Below are 11,726 nucleotides of genomic sequence, written 5' to 3'. Positions count from 1 at the left end.
GCGAGGGCAGCGCCACCTGCTGACCGGGGGTGGGCACGCTCGTCAACTCGGCTTCACTTTCCGCAACTGCATTTCGCAAGGAAATTACCGCGCCCCCCCTCCCCGCTCTCGGTGAAAATAACGCAAACCGTGAGACAAAGTCGTCGCAAAATAACAATCCAAGACATGCGGCAACACTTTATGCTTCTTTATTTACTTTCATCTTTCACAGTCATTATATATTTAAGACACGACAAACTGCAAGGTAGGCGGGTGGGTTCAGAAATTTGGCCAAGGTGGCCTAGGGAGGAGGTAGGGGTGGAGTCCCTTCAACAAACCCTGTGAATGCTTGTTGAATGAGCAAAATAATTGTTGAACATCTACCATATGCCGCGAGGTGTGCTACGCTTCACGGAATTAGAGAGGAGTAAACCCCAGCCCTACCCTCCAAGGTAATCTAATGGCGAGAAAATAGGGAACCGGTACCAATGACCACCCAAGACATACCCATAAGAGGAACAGTGACAGGGTCTCTAGAGAGAAAGAAATCACATCCAAACAAGAGGCTCAGTAAAATCTTTTTTCAGGAAAGAGGCTAAGAGTAATAAAGATTTTGACAGGTAGAAATAGCCCTTCCAGGCAGGGAATCATCAAAAAGAATGAAGAAAGCAGGAAGTTTGGGTGTGGATTTAGGGAACAGAGTAGACATCTGTAATTTGCCCAGGGGTTGCAGTACATGTAGGAAACCAGTTGAAAATGCAATGGAAGGGTGGTTTGGGGTCACACAGGATAGACTGAGCACCAAGCCAAGGCGCTTATTCTTGCTGTAGGCAGCAGAAGCCAGTCACAGCTGATTTTGGAAGATCACAAGAGTTTGATAAATGGCTTGAAGGGGAGAGAATGAAGGCCAGGAGGCCGGAGGAGGTGTTATGTGGCCCAAGGAGTATGTAAAGAGAGCCCCAAGCAGAGACACCACAGCAGGGAGAGAATAGAGGTGAAGACAAAACATGCTGGGAAGGAAGGACCGACAGCACTTGGAAACCTAAAGAAAAATCAAAGATGAGAAGAACCTAGTACTTAGTGGTCAGGGCTCTAGCTCGAAAATAGATGAAAGAAGCTAGAGTCCAAAGGACAACTTTGCTGCCTATCCCTGGCTTCAGGGCAGGGAGGACTTGACCCAGTTAGGGCCATGGTCCCACCAGACTCTAGAAGCAAGAAGTGGCTGGTCTGAGGCTTCTTCCTTCCTAGCGCCCACCCCCACCCCAACAAAAGCCAGAGTTCTTTGGATGCAGAAATGATCTTCTTTCCCTTTAAAAGAAATTCCATTAGAATCTGGAATCCATCCTCCTGGAGCAGGAGCAGAAAGGTTCAGTGACAGTCTCTCTGCAGCCACTGCTCTCACCTCCCATATGCCTCCCCTGCCCCTAGAAATCCTGGACACCCTCCTATCTTCCTCCTCTGAGAACAAGAGCTGGGGACTTCCTTTGTGCTCTAACCCAGTGCTGTTAGGGCTCTGAGACTCCTAGCAAGCAGGCACCTTCCTGCGCTTGCCTAAGAGCATCTGGGGGGGGGGGGGACAAAAAAGGAGGAAAGAGAGAGGTGAGGGAAACCCATACTTTTCTTCCTTGTGTTTATGACTTTGGAGATATGGCAGTTTCTTTCTTAGGACAAGGGGTTCAGAGGAACAGAAGGGTGATGTCAAGCAGGTCTTGGTTCCCTGTGCCTGGCCCTATAGATGTTGACATTTTCATCCTCATCCCGCTGGGCCAGCTCCAGTTGGAAATGCTGGGGGAGGAGATGCTGAAAGAAGCTCTCTGTCCCATGCTCCTCTCTCATCTTGGAGGCCAGATAGATGGTGCCATGGGGCCCGCATAGGTGCTGAAGGGTGCCCAGCAGCAGCGGGAAGGTGGGCTCCAGGTACACGATATCGGCCCCCAGCACCAGGTCATAGTCTCCGGGGAAGACATGCTGGTCAATCCCCCAGGACAAGGCGCGGACCTGGGCCCGGCCTCCAGCCGGCACATTGGCCTGGACGTTGCCCCGGATCTGCTCTAGGGCCAGGGGCAGGTCAGTGATGGTAACATCCCCCCCTGAGAGAGAGGAAGGAGGAGAAATGCAAGTCAGAGGGACCAATCGAGGGGTCTTGGCTCCTGCCCAGAAGATCCAGAGACCTCAGGGCCTAGAGGACAGTGTCTTGACAGCCCAAAGTGAACATTTTGGCTTTTAGTTACCCTCACCTCCATCTCACCCACTGCCGTTCTCATTACATTCTATAACATCAGCGTTCCCTCTGAGCTAATCTTCAACCTCTCTGCCCAACACACAACAATCAGCTGTCAGCAGAAGCCTGGGCAGGACCAAGCTGGACATGGGCTGCGCACCCAGCCTCTACTGACCGAAACCAAACTTCATGGGTCGGGAAAACTTCCCAGAAGACATGACCTCAGCAAGCCTTAAAGAACAAGTAGGAGTTAGTTAGTCAGGTGGAGCCTTCCAAGCAGAGAACAGAAAGTACAAAGGCCTGGTGGTGAGAGGCATGCATATTCAAGGAAGGCTGAATCTTAGGGCATGTGGAAGGGAGGAGAAAAGTGTCAAGACAAGAGAATAATGACGACATGCTGAAGAGACTCAGGCTTGATCCCGAGGGTGGTGGGTTTTATAGGTAGAGGCAGAGAGTGAAGATAATCAGATTAGCACTTCAGAAAGCTTCATTCATGCAAGAAATAACAGGTATCGAGCACCCACTAAGTTCTGGCAGTATAGTGGTGAGCAAGATAAAACCTCAGCCTTCCTTGGGTTTTATTTCAGAGGTTTTGAGTTTTATTTTACACTAGGTACTGCAAAACTAATCATGATCATGATGACTGTTACAGAACAGGAAGTACTAAGGATTCCTTTCTTCGTTAATATTTGTTAGGTGCCTATATGCCAGGTGCTGAGAATACAGCAGTGAACCAATCAGCCAAGAATCCCTCCGCTCATGGGAATTATGGTCTAGTGGCAAAAAGTGGACAATGAACGAAACAAGTAAAAGGAATGACACTGTTCATCAAATGGTAATAGGCGCTATGGTGAAGCGTTAAGCAGAGAAAGGGGAGAACTGCTTATGGGAGGGGGCAGGGAGTGTGATTTTAAATTGAGTGGTTAGGAAAAGCCTCACTACACAGATTATGTTTGGGCAAAGACCTGAAGGAAATGATGGAGCAAACCATGTGGACCTCTCAGGCTAAAATGTACCAAATGAGGGACTGGCAAGTGCAAAGACCTTGCACCAGAAGTGTGTCCACAGGAAGGCCGGTGGCTGGAGCAGAGTAGGTGAGGAGGAAAGCATGGGCCAGATCCTCACCAGGGCCTTGTAAGGAGGCTGTGAGAAATTTGGCATTTACTGAGACAGGAAGCTATTGGAGAATTTTAAGTGGAAGAATGGCATAAACTGACTTCAGCTTTAAAAGGATCACTCTGGGGGTGCCCGGGTGGCTCAATTGGTTAAGCATCTGAAATCAGCTCAGGTCATGATCTCGCAGTCCATGAGTTCGAGCCCTGCATCAGGCTCTGAACTGTCAGCACAGATTGAACCTGTTTCAGATTGTGTCTCCCTCCCTCTCTCTCTCTCTCTCTCTGCCCCTCCCCTGCTTATGCTATCTCTCTCTCAAAAAAGAAATAAGCATTAAAAATAAATATCTTTTAAAAGGATCACTCTAGCTGCTATGATGAGAAAGGACCACAGAGGGGTAAGGCCAGAACCAGAGACCAGTTAGGAGGCAGCTACAGTGACCCAGGTGAGAGGTGATGGTGGTTTAAACCAGGGCAGTAGCAACATCTAAGAAGTGGTCAGATCCTGAGTGATTTTGAAGGTACAGTCAACAGGATTTGCTGACAGATTGGATACGAAATACTACAGAGAGAGAGACAGAAGTTGAGGACGGGTCCAAGATGTTTGACCTGACTGGCTAGAAGACCGAATTGCTATGTACCCAGAGAAGGAAGGCTGTAGGAGGAGCAGGACCAGACATGAAGATCATGGGTTCCTTTCTGAACACACTAAGCATGACATGCCCCCCCCAGACAACCACATGAAGATATCAGTAGGCAGGAGGTTCTATAAACAAGTCTGGAGATGGAAAGGAGGGAATTATAGAGTCATCAGCATAGAAAGGTTATTTAAACCCATGAGGTGATGGGATTGCTCAGGAGTGAGTGTAGACTGAAAACAGAAGGGGTCAAAGGACTGCTCCTGAGCCCTGGGACACTCAAACTTCCATTTGTCAAGATAAAAAGAAACCAAAGGAGATTGGAAAAGAGTGCCAGTGAGGTAAGCAGAAGGCAGAGGTGTGGTACTCTAGAAACAAAAGGAAGCATCTCAAGGAGGAAGGGCAGTCATATGCTGCAAAGTCAAGTAAGGTGGTTTCATGGCCGACTCTGGTTGGAAATAAAGTTGGAAATGAAACTCACAACCTTGACTCCTGCAACTGGGGGTGGAAGTGTGGAACAGATGGAGGGAAGAATAGTAAGACAGGTACTACAGACAATGACAAGTAACTCTTTTGAGGAGTTTTGTTGTAAGCAGAACAGAGAAATGAGGTGGTAACTGAAGGAATATGGACAACCAACAGTTTCCTTCTGAGATAGGAGAAAAAATACCATATAGATAGATAGATAGATATAGATATAGATGTGTATGCATGCATAGACACACACACATAGAATGTTCCAGAGACAAGGAAAAACTGATAATGCAGGGGGACTGGGAGTGGGGAGGAGGTTTGCTGGAACAATGTCTTTGAGCAGATGAGAAGTTTCGGGTCTTGTGAGAAGTGGAGGGCTTGACCTTAACTAGGGGCACAATGTGTTCATCCATGGTAACAGGGGAGAAGGCAACCCTTAAAAAAGATATAGACAGGTGAGGAGACGTTGTGATAAGAACATGTGGACATTTTCTATGAGAAAATAGAAGCAATCAGAAGAGATGGGCAAGAAAGTCATCAGCTGAGGGTGAAGACGGGGGAGGAGGCATTGGCAGGTTTGAAGGCGAAAAGGTAAGCAAGGGAAGTGTAATAGACTAGCTGGGTGGCAGGTAAGGACTCACCTGAGGTTAATAACAATAAATTTAAAATGAAACCAGTCAGCACAGTTGTGTATACGCTACGAGGGCCCACCTTAGCCTGGAGGTGGGGATATCAAAGAGGCCTTCCCTTGGAAGGGATGTTTGAGCTGAGCATTGAAGGATGAGTATGAATTAACCAGGTGATCCAAGCACTGCAGACAGAGAGTAGTCTGTGTGAAGGCTCCAAGGATGGGAACATCAAGATGGACTTGAGGCACAGACAGAAGGCCAAGATGTAGCACGAGGAGTACAAGAAGGGAGGGAGGGCACAAAAAGAGTCCAGAGAGGGAGGCAGGACCTTGGAGGCCATGCTACAGGTGTTGGTTTGATCTTGAAAGAACAAGAAGTCATTGAAAGATGGAGGTGAAAGGTAAGTACAACTGCATTCTTGAAGAGATCACTCTGACTGCTGGGTAGAGTGGGCAGAGGTCTAGGTGGGGGCAAGGATTCAAAGCAGAAAGACAAGTTTGACTAAATGTAGTAATCCAAGCAAGTGACGGTGGAGGCATGGACTGAGGAACCATCAGTGTCGATGGAAAAACATGAAGTTCAAGAGGCTTTTAGGACATAAAATCAGTAGGAGTTGAGTAATGGATATGGGGGTGAGAAAAAGGGGCATGTATGTCAAAGGTGATGTCTAGGTTTCCCACTGGGGAGATGATGGTTTGATTAACTGGGATGGGGAAGCCTGGGTTCAGGAGGATCATAAGATCTAATTTAGGCATGCTAAACTTCCCAGGGGAAAGCTGGAAGACACTTGTGAAAACCCAGGGAAGTGGCCTGAACTAGAGATGGGAGGAAGAGGAGCAGACAGTAGGGGAAATATTAAGGACATATGACCCCCAGGATTGACTGATTGCAGGGATGTGAGTGGGAGAGGGCAAGGCACAAGATGACACCCGGATTTCTTACTTGGCAGCTGAATCAGGGGCAAAGGAGGTGAAGCCAGTCTTCGAGCATATAGAAACAGGTGTTCCCATCCATATTCCACACTTTTCTCCCATTTTAGCATAACTGCACACCTCTCGTCTGCTCATCCGTTGTGGAAAATTGCTCTTAACACTCCCTTGGTTCTTTCTGAGCCTGCTGTGTTCACACTGTTCACCTTCTCATTGGACAGAGCTTTCCCTTGATGAATTCCCAGGGAGTCAAGGGAGACATAGCCAGAGCATGTCCACTGGCTCTGTGCATACATCACCATAATTCCAGTACTGGAACATCTTCCTCTACCTTCCCCACTAGACCATAAGCTCTTCAGGAACAGGAAATCTGTCTTACTCACTGTTGTATCTCAATACCTGGCATGATTCTTGGAACATAGAAGACTCCAAGTACATACTGATTGAGTGAAGAGAAGAATGAATGCCTGCCTCTGGGAAGACCTCCCTGAAAGTGACCTAGTTGTATTCCCATGAATGAAGAAATTTGCATTGACATCATAAGTGTTTTAAATGAGTGTGTTGGGTGTGAGGTTTTGCCTGTCCGTTAGATTATAAATTAAGGAAATGTTTCCTTTGTAGTTTTGGGTTCTTGACAAAAGTGAAGCAAAACTTCCCTTCCCTTTTCCTTTCCCAAGTCTGTGGTGCCTAATTCCTACCCCACTTCCCACAAAACACACCCTAACCCTCAGAAACTCAAGCTTATTTCTCTCAAGCAGTCAAAGCCTTACAAATCTAAAATATATTCATGATAAAATTATAAAGCACTCCTGAGGTTTAATACATGCAGATTGCTCCCCCTACAGAGTCCCCCCCCCCCCACATATGCATTTTGACAAAAACCGCAAAGGCGGTTTTAAGTGACAGCATTGTCCACGAAAGCACAAAGAGCAAAAAGGTGGAAACAACTCCTTCCTCTAAAGCCTGCCCGATTTTTATTTCCGGCCCCCAAATCAACTACCCTGGGTGCTTTCTCTGGCGCGCGCACGCGCGCGCACACACACACACACACACACACACACACACACTGTGTTAAAAAGAGACTGATCTGGTTGCAAACCACTCCCTTCTCCCAAGAATCCAGGGAGTGACTATTCCTCCACCACCCAGTCCCCGCCACTCCCTCCTGCCACGAAGTTCACGCACCCTGCAGCGCAGCCAAGATCCCCACGATGCCCGTCCCCGCGCCCAGTTCGATCACTTTCTTGCCTCGGAAATCCACATTTTGACTTTCGAAATAGTTGCACAGGCTCAGAGCCTACGGGGAAAAAAGGGAGAGAGAAAAAAACTGTTGCGGGGACGGCTCCATATGGGAGAGTGGGAGTCGGGGATCTGGACCTCCCTGGGACCCTCGTCCAGAGCCGCCCACTCCTCACCGCGTCCCACACTCGCGCGGCCACTCCAAGGCGGGAGCCGAAGTTCTGTGTGATGCTCAGCACGTGCCCACAGAAAGAGAAGCTGCTCTTCTCCGAGTAAGAGTCGGCAAAGAGCCCCACCTCCCTCGGGAACACGGATTCGGACTCTGATTCAGGATCTGCGCGGGGGTCCGCCATCTGGCCGAGAGAGCGCGCGGACACCGCGTCCAGCTCTGGGATCCCGGATCTGAGGCGGGGTAGGGGTGGGGGGCTGCGGGTCCACTCGGCTCCTCGGTGGCACCGAGCCCCGCCTCCCCGAGTCCGCCCTCCCTCCTGCACTTTGACTTCCTGGAGGTGGGATGAGGAGCTGCCCCTCCCGCTCCGGTCCCCAGCAGACACCCGACGGGGCCCACGTCGAACCACGGGGGGCAGGCCCTGGCGGACTGGTCTGAGACCCGGGTACGGGGTGGGGGCGGTGGAGCGAGGATCAATTGTGTAGGAAGCGGGGTCCTGGGACCCCTCTCACTTGCGGGGTGCATAGGTGCCTGCAACTAGGATGGTAACCCAGACCACGCAGAAGCGGGCTAAGCAAAGAGGCAAGGTGCCAAGTCAAGCCTTGCCAGCCCAGCAGGAGACCGGTGCCTCAAAGGCGCCCTCGGGCTCTGACCCCCTCCGGCCCTCCGCGCCGAGGGCCACCGAATTCACTCTGGGTCTTTAAAAGGCGGGGTCTGCTCACAACCTGCCTGACTGCGTCATTATCGTGCGACTCGGGCCTTGGTCTCCACGTGGGTTCAGTGGAGTAACCCGGAGCCGGGATCATGGCGGGAGCCGAGACTGGGGACGCGGCGGGAGCCGAGGCCCCGCAGCCCCAGAAGCGCTACTACCGGCAACGTGCTCACTCCAACCCCATGGCAGACCACACGCTGCGGTAGTGAGTGAGGGGGACGGGAGCAGCGGGAGGCAAAGGAGGGAGGAATGCTCGCAGCAGCTCGCAGCAGCCGGGAAAGACTACTGTGCTGGGATGGTCAGCAGGGTCTCAGACAAGGGATAATCGGCAGAGTGACGTCAGCTTTAGGGGTAGGACGCGGAGATTTGGCGGGGGCGGAGTTGGAGGGTTGGGAGGGGGCGTGGCTTCTGGCGGTAGTCTCAGTGGCGGCCCAAGTCTGGGGAGAGAGAGAAACTTGCTGAGACTGGAGTGATGCAGGCAGAATAGCGTTTCCATCTTTCGGTTTCGTTGATCGGATTTAATAAAAAGACAAACATATACATGAATCCCGCCCACCCCTTACTCTGTCCTCTTACCATAAAGCACATAAAAAAGAGTAAGGTCCCAGTGCCTTAGTCAGTCAGTCTCCGGGGGAAGGGGAACTTGTGCCCCAGAAAGGAGAGCTGCCTGACCGGAGTCACATCAACTCCTAGAAGTGGAGGATGGACAGGTCAGCAATCATGAGCCTCATGATGGGCCTATGATTCACACTGGGGGTTAAGGGTGGTTTCCATTGTGTCTCCTAGAGACCACAGGGCCCACTGTTAACAGAATTTTTGAGAAATGCTCTTTCCATTTACCTCCCACCCTTACATATTCGCCCACACACATGTAGTACCACTTCTGCAATGGCATGACCCACCTTCTCATGTCTCTCCTGTCTTCTCTCCAATAGCCCTGTGAAGCCAGAGGATATGGACTGGTCTGAGCTATACCCAGAGTTCTTCGCTCCACTGACTCAAAATAAGAGCCATGATGACCCAAAGGATAAGAATGAAGAGAGAGCTCCGGCCCAAGTAGAGTTTGCAGACATAGGCTGTGGCTATGGTGGCCTGTTAGGTAACATTCTGGCCTTTTCTCTAGGGCAAGGAGAGGCAATGCCTGGGTTCTGCTACCTCAGCAGGTTTGGTGGGGGCCATAGTTGGCCTTTCCCCTTCGGACCAGACACCAGTGCTGTGACATCAGTGTGGAGAGCCTCTACCTTCCCTGTACTCGGGGTCTGTGGCCTTTGCCCTGGAGAAGGGAGGGTGTTGTCTCAAATGCTTCTTAGAACTTGGGTTGTTGTCCTGTCTGGCCCCACCCCGGCCTCACTCCCTACTTGAGCCACTTCACCTGCAAGGTGCCGGGTCAGTGAGCTGGTCAGCACAAGCGTCAGAGATTAGTCACTGTGGCCAGTGATCCTGAACTGTCTTTCTCAGGGATTCCACCACTCTTCCTCCCCTCCCCCCTTATTCACCAGAACTCATTCTTTCTGCTCTACTCCCATGTTTTCAGGTTACTCTTGTATTGTCTGTATCGTCCCAGTCGTGCATGCCCGGCCACTTCTCTATTTTTATTTTTAACGTTTATTTATTTATTTTGAGAGAGAGACAGAGAGTGTGAGCAGAGGAGGGAGAGAAAGACACAGAATCCAAAACACGCTCCAGGCTCTGTGTCACAGAGCCTGACGCCAGGCCCGAACCCATGAACCGTGAGATCATGACCTGAGCCAAAGTTGGATGCTTAACCGACTGAGCCACCCAGGCACCCCTATTTTTAGTTCTTCCCATAGAGGTAACAGCGTGACAGAGAGAGGAAAAGCATGGTACTTGGTGGCAGAAAACCTTGGTTCAAGTTCCAGTTCTGCCTCTTCTTAGCTCTAAGACCTTGGGCATTTCTGACCCTCAGTTTTGTCATCTTCACAATTTACCACAGAGTGTTACGAGGATTAAATGAGACAGTGTGTGAAAACCCTGCACATGTATGAGGTGTATGGAAACCAGTGTATGAAAACCAGTATGAGGTTGACGATTCCATTCTTATTTCTGTGCCCAGTGGAACTATCACCATTGTTCCCAGACACACTGATTCTGGGTCTGGAGATCCGGGTGAAAGTCTCAGACTATGTACAGGACCGGATTCGGGCCCTACGAGCAGCTCCTGGAGGTGGCTTCCAGAACATCGCCTGTCTCCGTAGCAATGCCATGAAACATCTTCCTAACTTCTTCCGCAAGGGCCAGGTGGGGAGGGGCTCCCATGGGTTAGGTTGGTAGGCAGGTGAGGCACGGAGGCCAGGTTTTCAACCCTGTCGATGCATGTCTGTCTCACAGCTGACAAAGATGTTCTTCCTCTTCCCTGACCCACATTTCAAGCGGACGAAGCACAAGTGGCGAATCATCAGTCCCACACTGCTGGCAGAATATGCCTACGTGCTTAGAGTCGGGGTGAGTCGGGAGTAGGAGGGAGGGTGGGGTGAGTGGCCTATTCAGAGACCTTCCACTAAGGATTCAGTGGGGGTGCATGTAGGACTCACACCACCTCTCCCATCAGCTCCCCGCTCAATTGCATGCAGCCCCCTGTCTAGAGTGATTTTGCCTGTGCAGGGGCTGGTGTATACCATAACGGATGTGCTGGAGCTACACGACTGGATGTGCACCCATTTTGAAAGGCACCCCCTGTTTGAGCGTGTGCCTCTGGAGGAACTGGTAAGTAGGTGGCCTAAAGGAAATGGCAAAGATGCAGGCCTTTTCCAGAGTGGTTCTGTAGTCTTTGAACCCAGCTCAGTGCCAGGGGGATGAGATAGGAGTCTCAGGGCCAGGGGCAACCTGAAAGGTGGGCAAGGATTTATTGGATTCTTCCTTTTCCCAGACTGAAGACCCCATTGTGGGACACCTGGGCACCTCAACCGAAGAGGGAAAGAAAGTCTTACGCAATGGAGGCAAGAATTTCCCAGCCATCTTCCGAAGAATACAGGATCCCACCCTCCAGGCAGTGACTCCTAATCCCCCCTCTCTTGGCCACTGACTGCTTACCTTGCCTTAGCTTGACCCCTGGACCTTCCGAGCTGAGACTGCCAGAACCAAGAGGCGACAGTCTTTCAAAGAAGTTGGGAAACTGCCCAGGGCAGAAACCTGGGATTCACAACTACCCCTGACCTCACCTTGTTGCCCCTCTACCACCAGCAGAAAGCAAAAGAAACTGACTAGGAAGGTCAAAAGACCTTGAACCAGAAGGGATGTTTGGAAGGATGTGGGGTCTTGCTCTCCCTTAGCACTTCCTTCTCCTTCTGGGATCTCTCCTTCTCAGCTGGAGTGATGAATGGAATTCTCCACTGTCCATCTAAACTGCTTGCTAGACTCAGATCGCCTGTCCACTTGTGTTACTTTGCAGTCCTGGGGATAACATGTATACGTGGGTTGCTATTTCTCAGGAAAGACCAGAGCGTGTGTCCCGTGCCTTCTCCCATTCCCCCATCCTCTCCCTGCCTGAGACTTGACCCGAGGAATCTGCTGCCTTTATTGTTGCTGTCTCAGGAGAGTCAGGGCCGGGGGGCACAGAGACCCTCTCCTTTTTCATGTTGACCTTCGGTTCCAGAACTTCAGAGC

The 11,726-nt window shown here is 50.6% G+C and overlaps 2 protein-coding genes across 3 annotated transcripts; one reads left to right on the top strand and one right to left on the bottom strand.

Moving 5' to 3' along the window:
- Window positions 1-188: 188 nt before the first annotated feature.
- EEF1AKMT3 (EEF1A lysine methyltransferase 3) lies at window positions 189-8,131 on the bottom strand. Of its 2 annotated transcripts, XM_042992638.1 has the most exons (4): window positions 8,113-8,131; window positions 7,398-7,623; window positions 7,168-7,279; window positions 189-2,069 (listed from the first exon to the last, which is right to left on the bottom strand). In XM_042992638.1, the coding sequence occupies exons 2-4, from the start codon at window positions 7,572-7,574 to the stop codon at window positions 1,678-1,680; spliced, it is 681 nt and encodes a 226-aa protein (XP_042848572.1). In that variant the 5' UTR covers window positions 7,575-7,623; window positions 8,113-8,131; the 3' UTR covers window positions 189-1,677. The 2 variants fall into 2 exon arrangements, with proteins under 2 accessions (XP_042848572.1, XP_042848571.1); XM_042992637.1 differs by lacking the exon at window positions 8,113-8,131 and having other exon boundaries at window positions 7,398-7,680.
- On the top strand, window positions 7,855-11,481 carry METTL1 (methyltransferase 1, tRNA methylguanosine). The gene is made up of 6 exons (XM_007074995.2): window positions 7,855-8,307; window positions 9,038-9,201; window positions 10,177-10,361; window positions 10,452-10,565; window positions 10,725-10,826; window positions 10,990-11,481. The coding sequence occupies exons 1-6, from the start codon at window positions 8,195-8,197 to the stop codon at window positions 11,143-11,145; spliced, it is 834 nt and encodes a 277-aa protein (XP_007075057.1). The 5' UTR covers window positions 7,855-8,194; the 3' UTR covers window positions 11,146-11,481.
- Window positions 11,482-11,726: the final 245 nt, after the last annotated feature.

The sequence above is a fragment of the Panthera tigris genome, chromosome B4 (genome assembly GCF_018350195.1).
Source record: "Panthera tigris isolate Pti1 chromosome B4, P.tigris_Pti1_mat1.1, whole genome shotgun sequence".
In the NCBI taxonomy this organism is placed as follows: Eukaryota; Metazoa; Chordata; class Mammalia; order Carnivora; family Felidae; genus Panthera; species Panthera tigris.
This window is presented reverse-complemented; position numbering and strand designations above follow the sequence as displayed.

Coding starts and splice junctions, on each gene's coding strand:
- EEF1AKMT3 (XM_042992638.1), bottom strand. CDS start 7,574: ATGGCGGACCCCCGCGCAGATCCTGAATCAGAGTCCGAATCCGTGTTC. Junction 7,280..7,397: donor CCGCGCGAGTGTGGGACGCG/GTGAGGAGTGGG, acceptor TTTTCCCCGTAG/GCTCTGAGCCTGTGCAACTA. Junction 2,070..7,167: donor GATCTTGGCTGCGCTGCAGG/GTGCGTGAACTT, acceptor CCTCTCTCTCAG/GGGGGGATGTTACCATCACT.
- METTL1 (XM_007074995.2), top strand. CDS start 8,195: ATGGCGGGAGCCGAGACTGGGGACGCGGCGGGAGCCGAGGCCCCGCAG. Junction 10,362..10,451: donor ACTTCTTCCGCAAGGGCCAG/GTGGGGAGGGGC, acceptor TCTGTCTCACAG/CTGACAAAGATGTTCTTCCT. Junction 10,566..10,724: donor CCTACGTGCTTAGAGTCGGG/GTGAGTCGGGAG, acceptor TTGCCTGTGCAG/GGGCTGGTGTATACCATAAC.